This window comes from Convolutriloba macropyga, chromosome 7 (genome assembly GCF_964194025.1).
Source record: "Convolutriloba macropyga chromosome 7, txConMacr16.3, whole genome shotgun sequence".
NCBI classification, from domain to species: domain Eukaryota; kingdom Metazoa; phylum Xenacoelomorpha; order Acoela; family Convolutidae; genus Convolutriloba; species Convolutriloba macropyga.
Genome location: NC_134474.1, coordinates 69,919,410 through 69,943,002, shown reverse-complemented (window position 1 = coordinate 69,943,002; position 23,593 = coordinate 69,919,410). Strand labels below are relative to the sequence as shown.

At 34.5% G+C, this 23,593-nt stretch overlaps 1 protein-coding gene across 1 annotated transcript; it reads left to right on the top strand.

Annotated features, from left to right (window-relative positions):
- The first annotated feature begins 20,049 nt into the window (after positions 1–20,049).
- On the top strand, positions 20,050–23,477 carry LOC142342492 (uncharacterized). The gene is made up of 2 exons (XM_075393837.1): positions 20,050–20,476; positions 22,856–23,477. The coding sequence occupies exons 1-2, from the start codon at positions 20,393–20,395 to the stop codon at positions 23,471–23,473; spliced, it is 702 nt and encodes a 233-aa protein (XP_075249952.1). The 5' UTR covers positions 20,050–20,392; the 3' UTR covers positions 23,474–23,477.
- The last annotated feature ends 116 nt before the right edge of the window (positions 23,478–23,593 follow it).

Here is a 23,593-nt window from a genome sequence, read left to right as displayed (position 1 = left end):
ACAAAAATTGGAAAATCTCCTAAAGTAAAAAAAAATGAATCGCCAAAAACGGATTATATAAGTAATAAAAAGCAATGAAATTATATTCGGATTCATTTGAAAGAAGATGCGACCTATCAGTTTGCAGAGCCAATTTTCTGAGACGATGCGGCCTAGCGGATTGATGAGACATGTCAAAGCGAAATGCTAGTCCAAACAAACCTGCAGATACTGCTATGAACACGATTTGAAAGACCACCCGAGCGGATTAAAACCCCCAATATGCTCAAACTGTCACGAGAAATATGCTTCAAAATTTGAAGACTGCCCTATTTTAATCCAACAGTCAATGACTGTAAATCAATCTTGAGGAGTATATCCTCCAAAAGAATTGCAGAAAAAGCAAATGTAACCCAAGCAAATCACGGGTGACTCCTCAATCAGGCAGATCAGCACGTGTGGAATTGCCATTCATGCAAAAACTGCCATTGGAAGATACTTCTCTGAAGACGAACAGACAATAGATGCACTGAACGAGACCAGACAACAACAACTTTAGACAACAACGACTTCGCAAATAACTTCGCGGAATCTTCTTGTCAGGACCTTGGGGTTTCGATACTCATTGAAAAATCAAATTTTCATTCCCGTATGACGCAGCTGGGAACCAAAAACTTTGATTCTCTGTTGAAAACTATTCAAGCTACTAGTGTAAACTGCCTACATTTGACCGCAATCCAATGACCACATGCGGAAGTGGATTGAACAAATGAAGAAAGCAATCGACTAAGCAAACAAAAATCACCTTGAAGGCATCTTCCCAGAGGATTTCAAAGCTCGACATTGGTCCTAGCAAGACTTGAAGTATAATTCACAACCGCAAATTTCACATGATAACCTCAACCATCTAATTACAATACCCAATGATGGACAACTCAACTTTCTCTACAAAAGAGGCAACAGTGTAATCGACCTATGTATTCCTCATGGCAGGGTTCAACAACTCAAAAGACATATCCTTGACCACCAACGATGAAGCGGAACTGTTCACTGTTGCTACCTTGAGGGGACATGTCATATTAATCGTGACAGTACACAAACTTTGAGCGAACCAAAACAGTAACAAAGCCATGATTTGGAAGAGCCAATTGGGAGAATTGGTCACACTCGAGGTATTGACGGAAACAGTTCGGTTCAAGAGCGATGTTCACCATAACTGGGACACCATCAAAGAAGCTATCCAGACTGCAACAAGAGAATACATATCGACTAGGAAAATCTGCAACACACAACAAACCGTTCTGGAATAAGCTACTCACAGAAACCAGCAAAGAAATACGGAACCTACGAAAAACATTTAAGTAAAACACCTCTCCTAGGAACGGTATCGCTCTAAACAGAGCAGAGAGAATTTTCAAGCATTTTTTTTACAAGATAACGCAGCTGACAGGATAAGCGAGCGTCTAGGAGATCTAGGTCACCAGAAGTGTGAGTTGGACCAGTTAACAACCAGAACGACGAAATCCTCACTGCAACTGAAGACATAGCAATTGAGTTCAGAAATACATTTTTCGAGACAAGGCATCTCCGGAACCATTTTTTTGATGACCACCACTTCAGTATGGTGAATATTAGCGTGCAAAAGCATCCAGAATGCCAATAACACGCCTTACCTGAAGATGACATCACAGAAAACAAAATTGATACAACTATTCGAAACGACACTAAATGCTCCTCAAGGGACAGTGACAAAATTCCATCGAAAAATGTTCAAGCAACTCAGCCCCAAATTTGAGAGCTTTATTCTGAAGCTTTACATTGAATGTTGGCAGAAATCGAGAAGGCCCCGGATGAAAGCAAGGATATCGTTCATCAGAAAATCGAGAAAATCGTAAACATTGCTCTGGGTTAAGACCTCTTTCTATCAGCAGTTATATTGGTAAACTTTTTGAGAGTATGACTGCTCACAGGCTAAGAAAATTGCTCGAAGCAAACAGTATAAGCCCCACCCAAGAAGGCTTCCGGCACCAGAACAGTACAGTAAGGTCACTTTACCGACTCAACCTGCTGATAGAAAAACAATTTTAAACAAAAACCCGCAGCACTACTAAACATCGACATGGAGAAACCGTTCGAAAGCGTTTGGATAAATGGAATGATCCACGAATTGAAAGAAAAGGCAGCGGTAGTAAACCTACTTGCCATCTTGCACACTTCTAAAAAACCAAATTGCTTAAATCCGGAACGACAAACATGACACATCTGAATCCAAGATCGAAACTCGATTTCCACAAGGCAGCGTACTCTCACCTGTGATTTTAATCGTGTACATCGACAACTTCTGGAAAGAATGGAAGTCACACACTTCAAATTTGCGGATGACAGTTTGGTACTAATAGAAGAAGAGACAAAGAGACCTGACGTGACATTGAGAGAAGGTGCTCCAAATCGCTGGATGTGACTATAGAAGACAAATTTGAATACAATGAGCATGCCCCGTCAGTCATCACTAAAGCAATGGGGACCTGGAACCACTTCAGAAGCAAATGTTTCTGGAGCACTTCGATTACAGAGGAGCACCAGCCAGATTCTTACGAGCGCTTTTGAAAGACATCGAAAGAAAATTGCCCCAAACGAGGACCCACAGCAACACTCAGTGAAATCAATAACAGATTTGGCCAAAAGAGAGTGGCCCAACAGATGGAAGAGTCCCGGCAAACTGGAATTTTTAAAAGAATTTCCCGGGATTTTCACCGGATTTCCTGTCCCAGAGATAGGGACAACAAGCCCGCTGCTTTACGGAAATCCATACCAAGCAAACCAAGATTCCTCAACTTTTGTTCAGAAACTCCGACATACAAGGATAAGAAATGGAAATTAAGCCAAGTAGCTTCTCCCAATTGAGAATGCAAAAGCTCAGAAGAAACCGACAAACACTTTTCTTCGCTTTCAGGAACCACGATCAAGTTTGCCCCTCGGAACTACCGCTACTGCATTTCCTGTCGTATCAGGACTATCAGCACTTCGTGACATTTATCTCTAACTACGGTAAACTGCAAGACTAACCCTACTCTTCAACTGAGGTTGCTAACGATACCGAACCAAAACTTCCCCTACAACAGACAAGACAACTGAAATCTTCGCCCACAAGAAGGGGCTCAACAAGAAACTATATGCTGAGATTAAGCTACAAGTTGACAGAAATGAGAAATGGCAGAAAAAAAAGACAAATAAATTTTTTGAAAACAAATTTTTAAAAATCATAAGTAGTAACAACCACAAGCTTGAAACAGAAAACTTAAAATAGATTAACTTTTAAATGCTTATGAAACCGATTGAACAAGCCATAACTGACACTAAGTCAAAAGACAACAACATAACGAATACAGGCAGATCAAACTTTCAAACAATTTAACGCAAACGAAGTTTTGAAGCCAAAATACAATGAGCTTTCCCCTGGAATAGGAATGTATTGGCCTTCATTTGCATGTAATATTAATTTCTCAATAAATGAGCTTTGACTTGAGATGATTCTGGTGTGTAATTAACATAAACATAAAATAAAGCTAAAACACCTAAAAAAACAGCGCCCCATTACAATACTTACAAATTACAAGTTGTTCAATTCCAAAATGAAAAATAATATTTCTGTTGCTGTTAAAACAAATGGTTCCACCAAATTTAACCTGAATAGCTAAATTGGAAAAAAGTCAAAAACATTATTTGCATCCATAAGTGTCAAAAATGCATCAATTATTTGTTGATATATTACGACTTTCCTGCGCCAAAAATTTACTACACATTTAAGTGGGAAAACGAGTTTTTAACAGCCACGCAGTGATAGCAATACCGGTTTTGATGTCAACCTTGATTTTTGTAATGAAATTCAATTGGATTGGAAATTTGCTGTCCTTTTAAAAAAAATTTCAAGCTTTTTTCTTTGTCCTAATTACAGACCAGTCGGTTTTCTGCGGTAAACTGCAAGACTAACCCTACTCTTCAACTGAGGTTGCTAACGATACCGAATCAAAACTTCCCCTGCAACAGACAAGACAACTGAAATCTTCGCCCACAAGAAGGGGCTCAACAAGAAACTATATGCTGAGATTAAGCTACAAGATGACAGAAATGAGAAAAAATGGCAGAAATAAAAGACCAATAAATTTTTTGAAAACAAATTTTTAAAAATCATAAGTAGTAACAACCACAAGCTTGAAACATAAAACTTAAAATAGATTAACTTTTAAATGCTTATGAAACCGATTGAACATGCCATAACTGACACTAAGTCAAAAGACAACAACATAACGAATACAGGCAGATCAAACTTTCAAACAATTTAACGCAAACGAAGTTTTGAAGCCAAAATACAATGAGCTTTCCCCTGGAATAGGAATGTATTGGCCTTCATTTGCATGTAATATTAATTTCTCAATAAATGAGCTTTGACTTGAGATGATTCTGGTGTGTAATTAACATAAACATAAAATAAAGCTAAAACACCTAAAAAAACAGCGCCCCATTACAATACTTACAAATTACAAGTTGTTCAATTCCAAAATGAAAAATAATATTTCTGTTGCTGTTAAAACAAATGGTTCCACCAAATTTAACCTGAATAGCTAAATTGGAAAAAAAGTCAAAAACATTATTTGCATCCATAAGTGCCAAAAATGCATCAATTATTTGTTGATATATTACGACTTTCCTGCGCCAAAAATTTATTACACATTTAAGTGGGAAAACGAGTTTTTAACAGCCACGCAGTGATAACAATACCGGTTTTGATGTCAACCTTGATTTTTGTAATGAAATTCAATTGGATTGGAAATTTGCTGTCCTTTTAAAAAAAATTCAAGCTTTTTTCTTTGTCCTAATTACAGACCAGTCGGTTTTCTGCGGTAAACTGCAAGACTAACCCTACTCTTCAACTGAGGTTGCTAACGATACCGAATCAAAACTTCCCCTGCAACAGACAAGACAACTGAAATCTTCGCCCACAAGAAGGGGCTCAACAAGAAACTATATGCTGAGATTAAGCTACAAGATGACAGAAATGAGAAAAAATGGCAGAAATAAAAGACCAATAAATTTTTTGAAAACAAATTTTTAAAAATCATAAGTAGTAACAACCACAAGCTTGAAACAGAAAACTTAAAATAGATTAACTTTTAAATGCTTATGAAACCGATTGAACATGCCATAACTGACACTAAGTCAAAAGACAACAACATAACGAATACAGGCAGATCAAACTTTCAAACAATTTAACGCAAACGAAGTTTTGAAGCCAAAATACAATGAGCTTTCCCCTGGAATAGGAATGTATTGGCCTTCATTTGCATGTAATATTAATTTCTCAATAAATGAGCTTTGACTTGAGATGATTCTGGTGTGTAATTAACATAAACATAAAATAAAGCTAAAACACCTAAAAAAACAGCGCCCCATTACAATACTTACAAATTACAAGTTGTTCAATTCCAAAATGAAACAAAATAATATTTCTGTTGCTGTTAAAACAAATGGTTCCACCAAATTTAACCTGAATAGCTAAATTGGAAAAAAGTCAAAAACATTATTTGCATCCATAAGTGTCAAAAATGCATCAATTATTTGTTGATATATTACGACTTTCCTGCGCCAAAAATTTACTACACATTTAAGTGGGAAAACGAGTTTTTAACAGCCACGCAGTGATAGCAATACCGGTTTTGATGTCAACCTTGATTTTTGTAATGAAATTCAATTGGATTGGAAATTTGCTGTCCTTTTAAAAAAAATTTCAAGCTTTTTTCTTTGTCCTAATTACAGACCAGTCGGTTTTCTGCGGTAAACTGCGAGACTAACCCTACTCTTCAACTGAGGTTGCTAACGATACCGAATCAAAACTTCCCTACAACAGACAAGACAACTGAAATCTTCGCCCACAAGAAGGGGCTCAACAAGAAACTATATGCTGAGATTAAGCTACAAGATGACAGAAATGAGAAAAAATGGCAGAAATAAAAGACCAATAAATTTTTTGAAAACAAATTTTTAAAAATCATAAGTAGTAACAACCACAAGCTTGAAACATAAAACTTAAAATAGATTAACTTTTAAATGCTTATGAAACCGATTGAACATGCCATAACTGACACTAAGTCAAAAGACAACAACATAACGAATACAGGCAGATCAAACTTTCAAACAATTTAACGCAAACGAAGTTTTGAAGCCAAAATACAATGAGCTTTCCCCTGGAATAGGAATGTATTGGCCTTCATTTGCATGTAATATTAATTTCTCAATAAATGAGCTTTGACTTGAGATGATTCTGGTGTGTAATTAACATAAACATAAAATAAAGCTAAAACACCTAAAAAAACAGCGCCCCATTACAATACTTACAAATTACAAGTTGTTCAATTCCAAAATGAAACAAAATAATATTTCTGTTGCTGTTAAAACAAATGGTTCCACCAAATTTAACCTGAATAGCTAAATTGGAAAAAAGTCAAAAACATTATTTGCATCCATAAGTGTCAAAAATGCATCAATTATTTGTTGATATATTACGACTTTCCTGCGCCAAAAATTTACTACACATTTAAGTGGGAAAACGAGTTTTTAACAGCCACGCAGTGATAGCAATACCGGTTTTGATGTCAACCTTGATTTTTGTAATGAAATTCAATTGGATTGGAAATTTGCTGTCCTTTTAAAAAAAATTTCAAGCTTTTTTCTTTGTCCTAATTACAGACCAGTCGGTTTTCTGCGGTAAACTGCGAGACTAACCCTACTCTTCAACTGAGGTTGCTAACGATACCGAATCAAAACTTCCCTACAACAGACAAGACAACTGAAATCTTCGCCCACAAGAAGGGGCTCAACAAGAAACTATATGCTGAGATTAAGCTACAAGATGACAGAAATGAGAAAAAATGGCAGAAATAAAAGACCAATAAATTTTTTGAAAACAAATTTTTAAAAATCATAAGTAGTAACAACCACAAGCTTGAAACAGAAAACTTAAAATAGATTAACTTTTAAATGCTTATGAAACCGATTGAACATGCCATAACTGACACTAAGTCAAAAGACAACAACATAACGAATACAGGCAGATCAAATTTTAAACAATTTAACGCAAACGAAGTTTTGAAGCCAAAATACAATGAGCTTTCCCCTGGAATAAGAATGTATTGGCCTTCATTTGCATGTAATATTAATTTCTCAATAAATGAGCTTTGACTTGAGATGATTCTGGTGTGTAATTAACATAAACATAAAATAAAGCTAAAACACCTAAAAAAACAGCGCCCCATTACAATCCTTACAAATTACAAGTTGTTCAATTCCAAAATGAAAAATAATATTTCTATTGCTGTTAAAACAAATGGTTCCACCAAATTTAACCTGAATAGCTAAATTGGAAAAAAGTCAAAAACATTATTTACATCCATAAGTGTCAAAAATGCATCAATTATTTGTTGATATATTACGACTTTCCTGCGCCAAAAATTTATTACACATTTAAGTGGGAAAACGAGTTTTTAACAGCCACGCAGTGATAGCAATACCGGTTTTGATGTCAACCTTGATTTTTGTAATGAAATTCAATTGGATTGGAAATTTGCTGTCCTTTTAAAAAAAATTTCAAGCTTTTTTCTTTGTCCTAATTACAGACCAGTCGGTTTTCTGCGGTAAACTGCAAGGCTAACCCTACTCTTCAACTGAGGTTGCTAACGATACCGAATCAAAGCTTCCTCTACAACAGACAAGACAACTGAAATCTTCGCCCACAAGAAGGGGCTCAACAAGAAACTATATGCTGAGATTAAGCTACAAGATGACAGAAATGAGAAAAAATGGCAGAAATAAAAGACCAATTAATTTTTTGAAAACAAATTTTTAAAAATCATAAGTAGTAACAACCACAAGCTTGAAACAGAAAACTTAAAATAGATTAACTTTTAAATGCTTATGAAACCGATTGAACATGCCATAACTGACACTAAGTCAAAAGACAACAACATAACGAATACAGGCAGATCAAACTTTCAAACAATTTAACGCAAACGAAGTTTTGAAGCCAAAATACAATGAGCTTTCCCCTGGAATAAGAATGTATTGGCCTTCATTTGCATGTAATATTAATTTCTCAATTAATGAGCTTTGACTTGAGATGATTCTGGTGTGTAATTAATATAAATATAAAATAAAGCTAAAACACCTAAAAAAACAGCGCCCCATTACAATCCTTACAAATTACAATTTGTTCAATTCCAAATTGAAACAAAATAATATTTCTATTGCTGTTAAAACAAATGGTTCCACCAAATTTAACCTGAATAGCTAAATTGGAAAAAAGTCAAAAACATTATTTGCATTCATAAGTGCCAAAAATGCATCAATTAATTGTTGATATATTACGACTTTCCTGCGCCAAAAATTTATTACAAATTTAAGTGGGAAAACGAGTTTTTAACAGCCACGCAGTGATAGCAATACCGGTTTTGATGTCAACCTTGATTTTTGTAATGAAATTCAATTGGGTTGGAAATTTGCTGTCCTTTTAAAAAAATTTCAAGCTTTTTTCTTTGTCCTAATTACAGACCAGTCGGTTTTCTTTCTGGAATTTCAAATGATGATAGGTCACATTTAAATTTAAGTGAGGTCAAACGAATAAATATTGTGTTTTCTGACTAAAGCTCATGAATTTTTAGCTCCTACTTACGAAAACACTTGATTTTAATGGCAAGTTTTTCGTAATTATTATATGAATTCCTCATTTTTTCCATTATTTGTTTCCATCGTTGTAGTCTTGTGAACAATCAAAAGTTTTTGCTCTCTAAGGAGCTATGAAAGGGAAAATCTAATGGTTTCAGTTAGTATCTAAAAATTTGTCGCTACTATAACTGAATAATAATTCGAAATTCATTTTTCGTAGCAACAAATTTTTAGATGCTATTTTAATTCATTAGATTTTTCCTTTAACAGCTCCTCAGAGAGCAAAAACCTTTCATTGTTCAGAAGACTACAAAGATAAAAATAAATAATGGCAAAAATGAAGAATTCATTAAATAATTACAACAACACTTGGCTAAAAATCACGCATTTTCGTAAGTCGGAGCCATAAAAATCGTGAGCTTTAGTCAGAAAACAAAATATTTATTCATTTGACCTCACTTAAACTTGAAAGTCACCTATCATCAATTGAAATTCCAGAAAGAAAATCTGGTCTGTAACTGGGACAAAGAAAAAAGCTTAAAACTTTTTTAAAAAGGACAGAGCCAAAGAACAATCCAATTCGTTTTCATTGCAAAAATCAAGGTTTAGACCAAAACTGGCATTGCTATCACTGCGCAGCTGTTAAAAAATATTGTTCTAATTAAAACCGCATTCGATTCAAATTAGTGAACAGCTGCCAAATTGTACGTTCCAGAACGCTTTCTGAGGAACAAGAAGTAAAAACAGCCTTGATCTGTGTTAACAAAGATTGTGCTTACGTTTTTATGTCTATAATTCCAATCAATTTGAACAAAGAGGGCTATAATAATTTGGTGCCTTTTTCAATGAAAATATGCTAATTTTCAAAAACTATATGTCAGCAACTCTATTTATCTTTAAACGTGAAACAAACGAGGCTATCGTTAAAAATTTTCATGAATATATAGGCTAAAATTATAAAGAATGTGAACCAAACAACGGACGTGAGCCCAACGTTCACAAAAAACAAAACTCCGTAGCTCCTCAGAAAAATCAAAATTCAAAAAATCCTTTTAATTTCATGTTCTACGCTGAACTAGCCTTCTACTTATACCCTTTTACACGTATGTACGATAAATATATCGATCGGAGAAAACCGACTGAAGAAAAAACCCATGTTGAACATATAGTTTCTTCCCACTAAAGTGGGTGGGAGCAATTAAAACAACTACTAAGATTACTTGTTGCGACTCACGATAGAAACTGAAATCTCATGGTCCGACACATTAAAACTTCTTTCAGAATGTACTTGGGATATATACTTCCTGTGTTCGGTTACCGAACTACCTCAACCTCAATCTATGAAGCATTGATCTCTTTTTGGTTGCTGATCCTTCATAGTGAACTGTAACTTTCATTCTAACTGTAATGATTGGGCTAGTTGTTTTCGAAACCTGGCCATACTATTAGTGGAAAAACAGGCATCGAAGTATTCGATATCAAATCAGTTTTGAATTCGTTTGGCATCCTCATGTTTAGTCTTCAACTATCTTCACTATCCACCTTCAGTATATCATAAAAAATTTTATACATTCACCAGCAGGTAAGTAAGTCAGTTTATTGTTGTTTTAATACTATAAATATATATTAAAGATTTAAAATAAATATATTAAAGATTTAAAATAAAATAATAATATATTTAAAATAAATATATTAAAGATTTAAAGATATAAATAAAGATTTAAAAGTATTAATTATGGAAAGTGAAAACCTACAGTTAGTAAAAAAACTCCCTATAATTACCTTTTATTATGCTAAACTAACCGTCATCAGTTCACGAGCTCAGAAGTTTATCTACACTTGGAAATGAACAATTTTTTTCACGGGAAAAACTCAATCAGAAAACGACGCAAAAAATTGCTTTCAAACGACCGGCGAGATGTTAGCTTCGGCGCTAACCAGCTGGGTCTCAGGGATGCTAGCATTAAGTGGGGTTTGATCGGAGTGCTTGGGGGGGGGGGGGTGATAGTGGAATCCAAATACTAAGAGATAGCAATGCAAGCAAACCTAATGGATCAGTGAATCGCCGATCGAAATGATCGGCGGGATTTCGGCAAAACAAAGCATTGCTACGTTCAAACCAAGTCAAACGTTAACATGTTATATTCTTTATGTGGTGCCTATGTTAACGTACACCTGGCCAACTTGGTGTTAGTTGCACACTTATGGAAGACCAGCTCAAAACCTAACACGTGCAGGATTCTCAGATCCACGAACTACAAACACATATACCTAAAATTTCTCTACTCCACAATTAAACATGGTCATCAATCACACTACATCAACAAAATCAGCTCCCCCTATTTTTGTTTGCAATATTTAAAAACATCCAAGCCCGTCCATGTCAACGGAAGTTCAATGAGCTAAAAATACTCCTTGAACTAATCCATGGTCATGCATATGAAAACAATTGTAGTCGAGTAATAATAATTAACATAACCGACTAACGTCGGGCGAATTGAATTGCTCTCAAACGACCGGCGAGCGGTTGGCTTGGTCAGTAGCTAGCCACGGGGGGGGGGGGGGGGGGGGGGGTGCACCGGGGGCTGATGGGGGCAGCACTGGGTGGGGGGGGGGGCAAAAGCGCGGTGGGGGGTGGAGCCAATAGTGGGGGTGGGGGGTCAACAAAGGGGGGGGGGGTGTCAACCTCTAAGAACCGCCCCTCACACCATAAGTATAAGTCTCCAAGACAGTTTGAACTGAAACAGACCTGAAAGGCTCTAAGAGCACATAATGCCCGCTGGGCGCTACCTGTTTATCCCGTTTTTGAGGACGAAAAGTCAAAAGCGTCAGACGAAAAATTGGTCAAGCGAAAAATCGCATAAAAAAAGACCGACAGAACTAATATAATTGCTACAAACTTCGTTTGAGAGCAATTAATAAAAATAGTCATAGGTGACAAATTTTTCCCCGAACAAATTGGAGCTCTATGTTTATTAATTGGCAATATTGATAGATGTTAAATTATTGATAGTTGTTAAAATATCGATAGATGTTAAAATATCGATAGATGTTAAAACATCGATAGATGTTAAAATATCGATAGATGTTAAAATATCGATAGATGTTAAAATATCGATAGATGTTAAAATATCGATAGATGTTAAAATATCGATAGATGTTAAAATATCGATAGATGTTAAAATATCGATAGATGTTAAAATATCGATAGATGTTAAAATATCGATAGATGTTAAAATATCGATAGATGTTAAAAGTTCCTGGAACTAATCCGTGTTCACACAAATGAAAAAAAATTGTAGCCGGATAATTATAACAGGTGACTTTGGCACAGTGACATCAAAAACCGAATATGAAAAAAACTGTGGAATTAAATGGACCTACACTTGACGTGTGTACTGAAAATGAGAAAATGGGAACTTTTATCCCAAAAATAAAATGGGAACTTTTATCCCAAAAACTAATATGGGATGTTTTATCCCACTTTTAAAAATATGGGAAATTAATTCCCACTTTGCTGACTATATATAGGAAGCTAGTTTTTATATCAACCAGTTATTCAGTATCGTTCACTTCAACCATTTGTTCACTTCAATTCCAATTTAGTTAACCATCTGATATTCCTCTCTTCAATTGTCACCACACACTTGCTCAATAGATTGATAAAGTAAACATATGATATCGATATTGCTTAACTCATTATTCATATTGTACCGCCTTAACTGTTTTTATAATAAAATTTTTAATTCCATTCCTTTTGTCTTTAGAACTTTAAAGTTAAACTCTCTTTGTATACTCCCATTTAAGCGGCGAGTATAAATTGGTGCGACCAGTGAGGCTCACTCAAGGTTAGTAAATTCTATGTTCTAAAGACTTTAACTTTAATCTTTAACTTAAATAAAATCTGTTGCGAGGCAAAAAACTTAGGAAAAATTTCCAAGTTGTCTCATTTCTATGTTCTGACTTAAGCAAGTCGAACTTAACACTATCTTTAAATTCTATGTTAAATTTGTATCAGCTATTTCTAAAATATTCTATCTTTCGTCAGTTATCTGACTTTAATAAAAGACTAAGAAAAATTTCTAAGTTCTCAAATAAAAATAAATTGTACCCAGAGGACGTAATTCTTAGACTATCTAAAGTTGTCTCTGGTACTTACAGAAACACTTAATTTATCTTAGATAAAATAAAGATTTGGCAAACGTCCAAGTATTTTAAATAAAAATGGCTGATGCTCCTATTTCTTTGAGTAATGTGTCTTTAACTACTTTTTCAGGTAACGATCCCAGTCAGAGTGCTCTTGACTTTTGGAATTCTGTTGATCAAAAAGTAAAATTTTCGTTAGGAGTTGTTCCTACTGATCCTGATAAGAAAAAGAGTTATGAAAATAGACAGAGATCTCTATTTGGGTCCCTTTTAACCGATACAGCCTTAGAATGGTTTAATACTATCGATGAGGCTAAAGTCTTAAATGATATTAAAAATGACTTTCTTGATAGATTTACTGACGGTCGTGATAAATTTAAGCATAGATTAGAAGTAGAAAATGCTTCTAGACAAGAAGGCGAATTAATAAAAAATTATTTTCATAGAGTCAAGCACGCGGTTGATAAAGGTTGGCCAGAAGACTTAACAAATGTAGCTAATGCTGATCGAGCGCAAGAAGCAGTAATACAATCTAGACAAAGAGAACAGAAATATATTGATTTTGCTATAAGGGGACTGCAACCCCCCTCATTAAAGCGAAAAGCACATGAACGGCGTATTAAGAAACCTAACGAAAGTTGGGACGATTTAAAAGAACATCTGATAACACAAGATTTAACTTGTATAGTTATTAATGAGAATTCGGCTAAACAACCTTCAGACAAAATATCGTCCTTAGAGACACAAATTAAGGAACTTACAAGCTTAATAAAAAGTAATGAAGTAAGTGCTATACAAAATACAAGCAACTTCAATAGAGACCCGAATATAAAAGGACGAGCCAATAATACTAGGTTCTGTGAGTATTGTAGAAACCACGGACACTCTATTTCTACCTGTAACAAAAAGAAGTTAGACGACGAAGTACAAAAGATAAGAAAAGAATTATTAGAGCAAAAAGAGACCAAGCCTACATTTAGTAATAACTACAGACGAGGTGCTTGGAATAACAACCAATATAATAGTAGAAATAATAGTTATAACAACCGAGCTCAAAACCCGAATTCTTTCTATAATAACCAGAACGGCTACAAGTACGGCAATAGATTTAACCAAAATAAGCAATATGACCAAAGATTTCCCCGAGAAAATTCATTTCGGCAAAATGAATATGCTGCTAAACAATTTTATGAGCGTGAAAACAGCCAATTCAATAGAAATCAAGCCCATAGTAATACAAGGCCTACTTTACAACAAGACACAAAGTCTTATAATACACAAAATGAAAATAACGTTCGTTGGATTCAACAGGAAGAAAACAATGTTGACTATTGTGACGCTATCTCAGATTTATTTCCTTTAAACTAATACGGTCTCCGAAAAATAAGAATATCACATCAAATCCCAAAGCCCAAATTTTCTTGAACTTATATCACTTTGCTACCGGAGACAATAAAAAACATAGTGGCTTAGAAATAGAATTCATGATCGACCCAGGATCAACTTGCACTATAATAAATTACCCAACATTTCTTGAGCTTAACCAATTGGGGCAACAAATAAATATCCAGACTTCAGGCAATAAAACAAGAACCTATAACGGTTCCGAAATACGTATGATAGGCTACACTATACTAACTTCATACTTTGATACAGACGGGAAATATAAAGCAAATCATAGAGTATGGGTTACTGAGGAGAAAACTTCTAATTTATTAGGAGTAGATTTTTGTCATACATTTCTTAAAGCATTATACTTTGATATTCCAGCAGTAGAACTGAAGACTAGTGATAAAGGAGTTCTTAGTTATGGCTCGCTAAATAATGAAAAGGAATATCCCCAAGTCTCTAAATTGAACGCAGTGATAATACACCAGCCTCTATATATCCCACCTAAGTCTACATTTCTCTACAAGCACAAGTGTAGTGAGCAAGATATATTTCCGAAAGGCACTTCTTTTGTACCTAATAGGACTACAGTAAAAACCGAGTTGTGCTTTATAAATACTATTTGTACTAAGAACGAAAAACAAATTCCCCTGCTCATCGAAAACCACAAAAATCATCAAGTTACACTAAATAAAGGGATAATTGGATTTACTATATGTGATATTACAAACAATACACAAAAATACAGTATTCGTGACTGTAACGAATTTACTTATTCTGTTATAAATAAATGCGAAGAGCTTGATAGTTGTTTTATGCTAAATACAACTACAAATACTATATCCGAATCCACTGACCTAACTGCTGAGTGTATTAGGTATATTAACTTTGACGAACATTCGATATTCGACGCTAATATGCCTATTATCCATACTATATCTAGAGACTTAGTATTAGACAAAGGCTTTACTGCCTCCCTTATTAAAAGATACCCCAACTTAAAGAGGAATATTCTACAATACTTTAAAAGTATAGGATCGGAGAATAAGGTAGACCACGAACTAATACATTTTCAAGATGAGTATAGTCAGCAAATTATATATAGTCTTGTAATGAAGGAATATTATAACTCTCCCCCATACGAAGCAAGTAAAACTTGTTCAGAATTTTGTGAACTACAAAAGACACTTATGCTTGACGGAATAAGATGTATTGCTATGCCTAAGATAGCATGTGGCGGAGACCCCAGATTGTGGAAAAGAATAGCTAAAGAACTAGAAGAACACTTTAAGCACACGGGAATAATTATTTATGTATACATTAGTGGCAAAGAATTACAGTTAATAAACAATATAGAAAATCGTCCTCTCACTGACGAGCATATCGCCGAAATAATGGAGCTATCCGCAGGAGAACTAGTAGAGAAATGTAAAAGCGAGGATGATATTGCCACTGACTTTTCTAAAGAGGCAAAAAAGATATGCCAACCCAAATCAAGAGAACAATTTCCAATATTCCGCTCAAAATATCAAGTAAAAGAATTAATAGATAAATTTACTACAAGTGTACATGCTGGACAAAATACTCACTTCAATAAAACGGAATTCCTACAAAAATTCGATTTTACACAAACCGACTTGACTGAGAACGAATTCTTTCGACTTGCAGATATACTGCTTACAGACAACGATGTATATTCACATCATAAATATGACATTGGCCGTACTAAACAACAATTTAATATACCTCTAATAAAAAATGCAGAATTCAAAAAGCAAAGACCTAGTAAAGTACCCTTCCATTTAAGGGATAAACTCGAATTACTGATGGACGAGTTAATACAAGCAGGCATTATAAGATAACTAGATGAGCATGACGATATGAATAGCTGGTTCGTTAACCCAATCATAATCCTTCCCAAGAAGGATTACGTCAAACTAGTAATAGATGCTCGCTATCTAAACTCTATTACTGACACAAGTAATTCAAGTTGGCCGTTAGAACCACTACAAGTTCTAATAACTCGAGTAAATGGATCATATTTTACAAGCAGCGATCTTTCTTGTGCTTATCATCAAGTGCAGCTAACGCCCGAAACACAAAAGTTAACAGGATTTATAATAGGAGGAAGACAATATACTTATCAAGTCGGCTTCTACGGATTAAAACCACTACCCAATTTCTTTAGTAAATTAATGCGCTATGCATTCGGACCTCTTATAAAAGAAAAGAAGGCTATTACATATATTGACGACACACTACTACAATCTAATACTAAAGAGGAAATGTTCAATATAATAAAAGAATATCATGCTCTATTAAGAAAGGCTAACTTAAAAGCCGCACCGGATAAAACAATGTTCTTCTTACGAAAAGTAAAATTTCTCGGACACGTTATATCAGAAAATACACTTTCTCCAGTTATATCGCGTATTGACGACATTAGAAACTTAAAGACTCCCGAATCAAAAACTGACGTTCTTAGCGTATTAGGAGCAATGGGATTCTACTCGAACTATGTGATAAATTTTCATATAGATGCTAAGCCTTTGTACGATTTAACAAGAGGCGATGTAAATTTCAAATGGGAAGAAGAACACGAGAAAGTATTCAATATACTAAAAGAAAAGTTCGTACATGATATATCACTAGCAATTCCAAATGCGAACTACCCATTTCATATACATACTGACTCGTCTAACTTAGGCACTGGTTGTATACTTATACAACAATTCCCTGATAGAAAAAGAATTGTATCAGCGAACTCTAGAGTATTTGACAAAGCTGAACAGAAAATGTCCCCACAGCATAGAGAATTATGCGGAATTATATCCGCACTACAAACGTATGAATTCTATTTAATAGGATCGCCATTTCCCATATACCTCTTTTGCGATCACAGGCCAATACTATTTTTATGGTCTAGGCGCGGACAACTTTCGCACAGATTTTTCAAATATCAAGTCGTCCTAACTAAATTCCAGAACTTAAAAATTATATACACCGAAGGCAAGAACTTAGCATTTCCTGATTTACTGAGTCGACAAGTCCCAATAGAAGAAGCGAAGAAATTTCAGATTGAACATAAAACAATACCTAAGGATATAAATTTCTACACTTCGGATTTAAAGCCAGTCTCTTACTCTGTATTGCACAAAGAGGATAAAACAAACTCGTCTAACGATTCTTATCCTATACTAGCACAAGTACAAGGTGGAACAAGAAAAGTAATGAATATATCGGATAATGATTTTAGTATTTCTGACACACCCGAAGGATTTACAGACTCTTGTAATGCTATACATAATGTAGCCGACTATTTCAAATTTGGCAAAAATATAAATCAAATAGTTAAGCTCACAGATAGTAAACAATCGGATAATACATATAGTGAAATACAAGAAGAAGTAAACTATGTAGAATTGGACGACTCAGGATATAATGACGACGAATTTAGTGATGTTATAGATAATTTAGTCGATCCAACATTAATACATGCACTAGAGAAGTCAAAAGAAATCTACAAGGAGCGTACAAAGCATTATACTATTATAGAGTCAACAGCACTACATAATGAGAATGTTAAATCAGATTGCTCTGATTTGCTAACGAAGTTAACTGAATTTGCTAAAAAGGCACAACTAGATATTGACACTATACTACAAGAACAAAATAAAGACCCTGTATTACATATAGTACGGAAATGGATAGAATCAGGCAAAGAACCTGAACATTACTATATGACTCGACAATGTAAAGCATTAAAGGCTTACAAGAGTATATATAAGTTACTACTACTAGATGAGAGCTATAAACTACTATGTTACAATAAACCTAATGAGAATGGTTCGTTCGAACTAAAGATATGTATTCCTATCTCACTATTTCTAAAGTGCTTCGAGCTAGCACATAGTAACCCTATGAGTGGCCACCGTGGCGATGCTAGTACCCTAAACAATATATCCAGATTCTTTTACTGGCCTGGAATGTATAAATGGGTTACAATGTTAATCCACGATTGTTTAGATTGTCAAAAGAATAAAAGTAAAAGACACGATTTAAACGAAGCACCCTTACAACAATGGGGCGAATTGGAGACAACTCCCTTCCACACTATACATATAGACCATAAAGGACCTTTTCGGCCTTCTAGTAATGGCAAACACTACTGTCTTGTAGTTGTAGATTCATTCTCTAGATATGTACAAGTATATGCTGTTAAGTCCGCTACTTCTGACGAGACTATAAAACAAATGGAGAAATTTATAACTATCTTCGGAATACCTCAGCACATAGTACATGATAACGGTACTGCTTTTATGAGTAGTGATTTTGTAAACTGGACTTTTGAGCTTGGAATTACACTGAGGCCACGAACAGCATATTCCCCTTGGACTAACGGGAAAGTAGAAATTCAAAATAAGCACCTTACAAACTATCTTAGACACTTTCTAAATACTACTGGAAACAATTGGGCAAAATTTGTTGACAAATTTGCATTTGCGCATAATACAGCAGTGAATTATAGTACTGGTTATACGCCGTACGAGATTATATTTGGAATAAAGCCACAAATACCTATTTCACTTAGACTAGGATTGCTGCGGGATAATAAGAAGAATTGTATATCTCAATATTGTCAGGACTTGCCGTCGCATACACATTGTAAAAATTCGTGTAAAAACGAAAAGGTAGATAATCTACTACAAAATAGATTATCCAATACTGTACTACAACGCGAAACAGATTTTAAGAACATATATTGCAATACTTAAGAACATATACTTAAGAACATATATTGCAAGCAAAGTCCTACTAGAAAATCATTCTAAGAGCTTGCTTATATCTAAGAAGCTACAATCACTTCGGTCCGGTCCATACACTGTTACAAAACATATAACTAATACAACATATGAAATACAAGGAGACGAGACGCAACAAAAAAGAGTAGTGCATAGAAACCATATAGTAGAATATTTTCCGAAGGAAAGAGAAATACAACCCTTAATTGCCGATTATACTACTGTATATGCTGAACCCGAACAATTCTATGATAACTATAACAGGCATTACATAGACAAATTTAACACTACCCAACCTAGCAATATTATGCACTATATGCCTTGGCCAGTATTCAACAATGTTGAAACGCCGCCGCAACTCCCAAATAGTAGACCCACTACTACTACTTCTACTAATACTACTACTAGATGTAGTAGCAATAACCCTCCGATTGATTCAGGCATTGACACATTAGGACTCCGAACATTATTTAACACACAACAGCAAGTTACTTCGCCTAGTAAGTCATTTAGGCCACAGCATATATCTACCCCATATCCAAGAGGACCTCTTAGTTATCCACAAACACCTCATTCCCCCCAACCATTAGCACATGATATAAGTCCCTTTAACTTTCAGAGTAGTTCACAAGTCATTACTACACAACCTACAACCCCACTAGCTAATAAATCAATAAATGAAAAATTATATCCTACTGAACCCAGAAGGTCTGGTAGACAAGCAGTTGCTACAAAGTTATTTAATGATCCTATTCCATGGGACGCTTTAAAGGATAAAAAGAAATAAAAATTTAAATACACAGAACAAAAAGATTTTATTATTAGCCAATCAAATTCTATCATTTATAAATAAAAGGAGAATAGAAACTCCAACTCTAAAAACCAATAAAAAATGAAAACTTGAATAGAAAAATGGGATAAACATTCCCAAACTATGAAAACCAATGAAATTGCACAAACGGGTCTAAAAAATGGGAATATCTTCCCAGCCAATAAAAAGACAGAAACCGTCACTAAAAATGGGAATATTTGAGACATATTTCTAAAAGTGAGATGAAACAGCCCATTTTGCACACTATAAATAAGGGAGCAAAAACACAAAAAATCATTCTTCCTTCTTCATCTCTTAGTCAGCATTTAAATGCTTATCAGAATCAACGGCAAACTAGCCAAATTGAAATCCACTTTCTTTCCTGCTAACGACTTAAGCGTTATTTACGCTACTTTCCTCTTTTCCGATTTAACCACAGAGACTTTTCTAGTGAAAGACACATCAAGTCTATTCGCTGCCTTAAAATTCAACTTCGAATTTAAAATCCCTTCAAGCATTCATACCTTCACTAACATAATTGAATATTAAGATGAATTCAGAACAAGAAACAGTTGAGCTAACCAGCTTTCAGTTCCCCGAGCCCGATCCAGAAGTGTTGGACGAAATAATCGAAGTAAGTAAATTTATAATTCTTCTTTGTTCAAATTTCTACCCTTTCAATATGAGAGTACCTGTAATTGTACCTCTAATAATTTCCACACTACTTTCAATAAATGGAGCCAACGCAGACTCCGAATTTAAAAATACTCTAAAGAAAGTAAAAGTAGGACACTTTGATTGTTCTAAAATAGATTCTAATAAAATGTACTCATTAAACAAAATAGCTCCATGCGATATCGATACTGAGAAAACAAAAGTAAGTGAGGCAACTGCTACTATTATGCAGCGCAATTATAAGACTAAATTAGAAGCAACTATGTGTAAAGCTACACATCAACGCCTAAAGTGGTATTGTGATACTTTTGACGATAGTGGTTTATCCGCTACACAAGCAACTATTAGCTCAGATATTAAATTAACAGCCGAGCAATGTCTCGAAGCTAAGAAAACAGGCTCCGCGACTATTAACACTAACAAAGTTCCATTTACAAAAAATGTAAAGAAACAAACAGTTATAAATAAGGGCGACGTTAGTGATAAATACAGTAATGAGTGCACAGAAACAGGATGGATCTACCACGATACTTACGAGACATATATGCAAGATATTAAATTACTAGTAAATTTAGAAGATGGAACGGTAAATAACCACTATAATATTCCTCTGCCTTGTAGCCTAAACAAAAATGGCTGTGACAGTGGATCAACTGATCCTTATGCATATACATGGGAAAATAGAGAAAATTGTATAATAGAAGAATTACACACAGCTCCAGTAAAAATGATACAAATAGATAGAAAATATTATATAGTAAGAGAATATGAAACTGAACCTGAATCAACAGAAGCTGTTATTAGACGTGCGCAACCATTTAAAGGGCCACGAAATACTTTCATTTTTCAGATTTATAATAATCCACAGTCAATTTGCGACTCAAACAAAATAGTTTATCCTACTCCTTATAGCTCATTATATATACATTATGAAGGAGGATTCGATATGGATACAGGAAAGGCAAAAAAACCAATTTCAAATGTAAAAAATACTTATGTAAATAGCACAAGAGGCAAATTGCTCGTAAAACGAACTTCATATACAAATGGAGAGCCAAATATTGATCTGCACTCAGGAATAAATTATGAAGCTCATATGGGAACGAAATTTGACTATTACGAATATACTAATATAAGAAGACTACAGCTTTTAGATTTACAAATGATAAAAACCGATTGTGAGTTAGAACGTGCTATAAAGAGAACAAATTTAGTCTATTCGCATAGTAATCCACGTATGGCTGGATTCTTACTAACAAATAATCGCTCAATGTTCTTAGAGACAAATGATAATGTTGCATGGCTATATCATTGCCCACAGTATTTCTCACCCTTACAAATTATGGAAAAATGTTATAATAGAATTCCTATAATGTATCAAAATAAAATACATTTCGTTGATCCAATTACTAGAAAGACATACCCTAGCGCTGAAGAACGATCATGTGTAGATAAACACGATAATTTATTTCAATTAGATATTGAAGATGATAACTCCTGGGTTGAACTAACACCGGGTATAACTAGAGTCAAAGGACCCTCTGTTTTTGAGCCTAATATTGCTCCACAAAGATTAACTAAATACAAATTCCAGGATAGTGATGAAATATATTTATTTACTGATCAAGAATTAAAGAAATTTTGGCGCGGAATTAAATTCAATAACGAAATGAAAGATGCTATACAAACTTTCTCTAAAGAACTTGTTGTTTCTCAAGATAATTTTAAAAGTGAGGATAGAACTTATCTTAACTATCCAATGAGAACAGTCTACTTAGACTCTTTTATTTCTCCTAATTTCTTTGATAACCGCTATATAGAAATGTTCGGTTATACACAATTTATCTTAGAGCAATGTGGAATTTATTTTGCCGCTTTTCTTTTCTTGAAATTTATTATTCAAATTGTTGTAACAATTGTAAAAGCCCTACAAATACATAAAATAACAGGAGCTTCTGTTAATTTTGGCAAAATCATCTTATTTGCCACTTACAATATTCTGTTCACTTCTATTATGACTTCTATCTTTACAAATGGGACAACCAATGAGAAACAGCCAGATAATGGTGAACATTTAGTAACTGAAATGAAAGAAACACACTTTAATCTATACCCACATATTCCGCACCCATTATATAGTGCAATTAGAAATGAAAGACATGAAAACAATGTTGCAATAGAAGAAAATGGAGATAATCCAATTTCTCCCGTATAAAAGCAATAATGACTTTAAAAAATATACACGACTATAAATAAAAACACAAATAATTAGTTTGTTATATGTATAGAAAATAAATATCTTATCCATACTACACATTTATGTTATTTCTATTTTTAGAATTTAGGATACGAAGGTGACGATGACATGCCAGACCTAGATGACTTCATTCTCCCCGATACCTTCGAGGAACTGATGGGCCAGCAACAGGAACCACCAGAACAACAACCAGTACGAACTACACCAGGGAAGAGTATTCACACTATCAATACCGGGAGAGGAGAAAAAAAATTGGATTTAACAGAAGTTACGATTGCTCCGACAGCCACCCACATGAAACCCACAGCTACAATTTGCCCTATACAGCCACGAATCCTTAGCATGAGCCAGAGATTGGAAAAACAGAAATTCAACGAAGAAAGAACGAGGAATAGACAATTTAGAGGACACCCAAACTTTGACTGGGGCCTCCAATACAGAGTGCTACCAGAGGGAAATATTTATAAGATCCAATCTTATAACTCAAAATTAAAGACATATCGACTAAAGAATATATCCCTCGACCGACAGAACTTAACAGTCCCCTACCAGTTCATAACCGCAGACCTCAACAACGAGCGGGACACATACACGCTGGGACTGGAGCAAAACTTCTTACGAGAGAAGAAGAAGAACGCGAATCTAATGAACCGAATAAAATTTTTGCAAAACAGAATGAATCAACTTGAAGGAAACTAAAACTAGAAACTTATTCTTATTCTAGAAACCATCTTATTCTTAATTTTGTTTTAAACATGTCTGAAAATTTTTATATCTAAATTTTTATGTCTAACCTTGTATATCCAGCTAGTTACAACA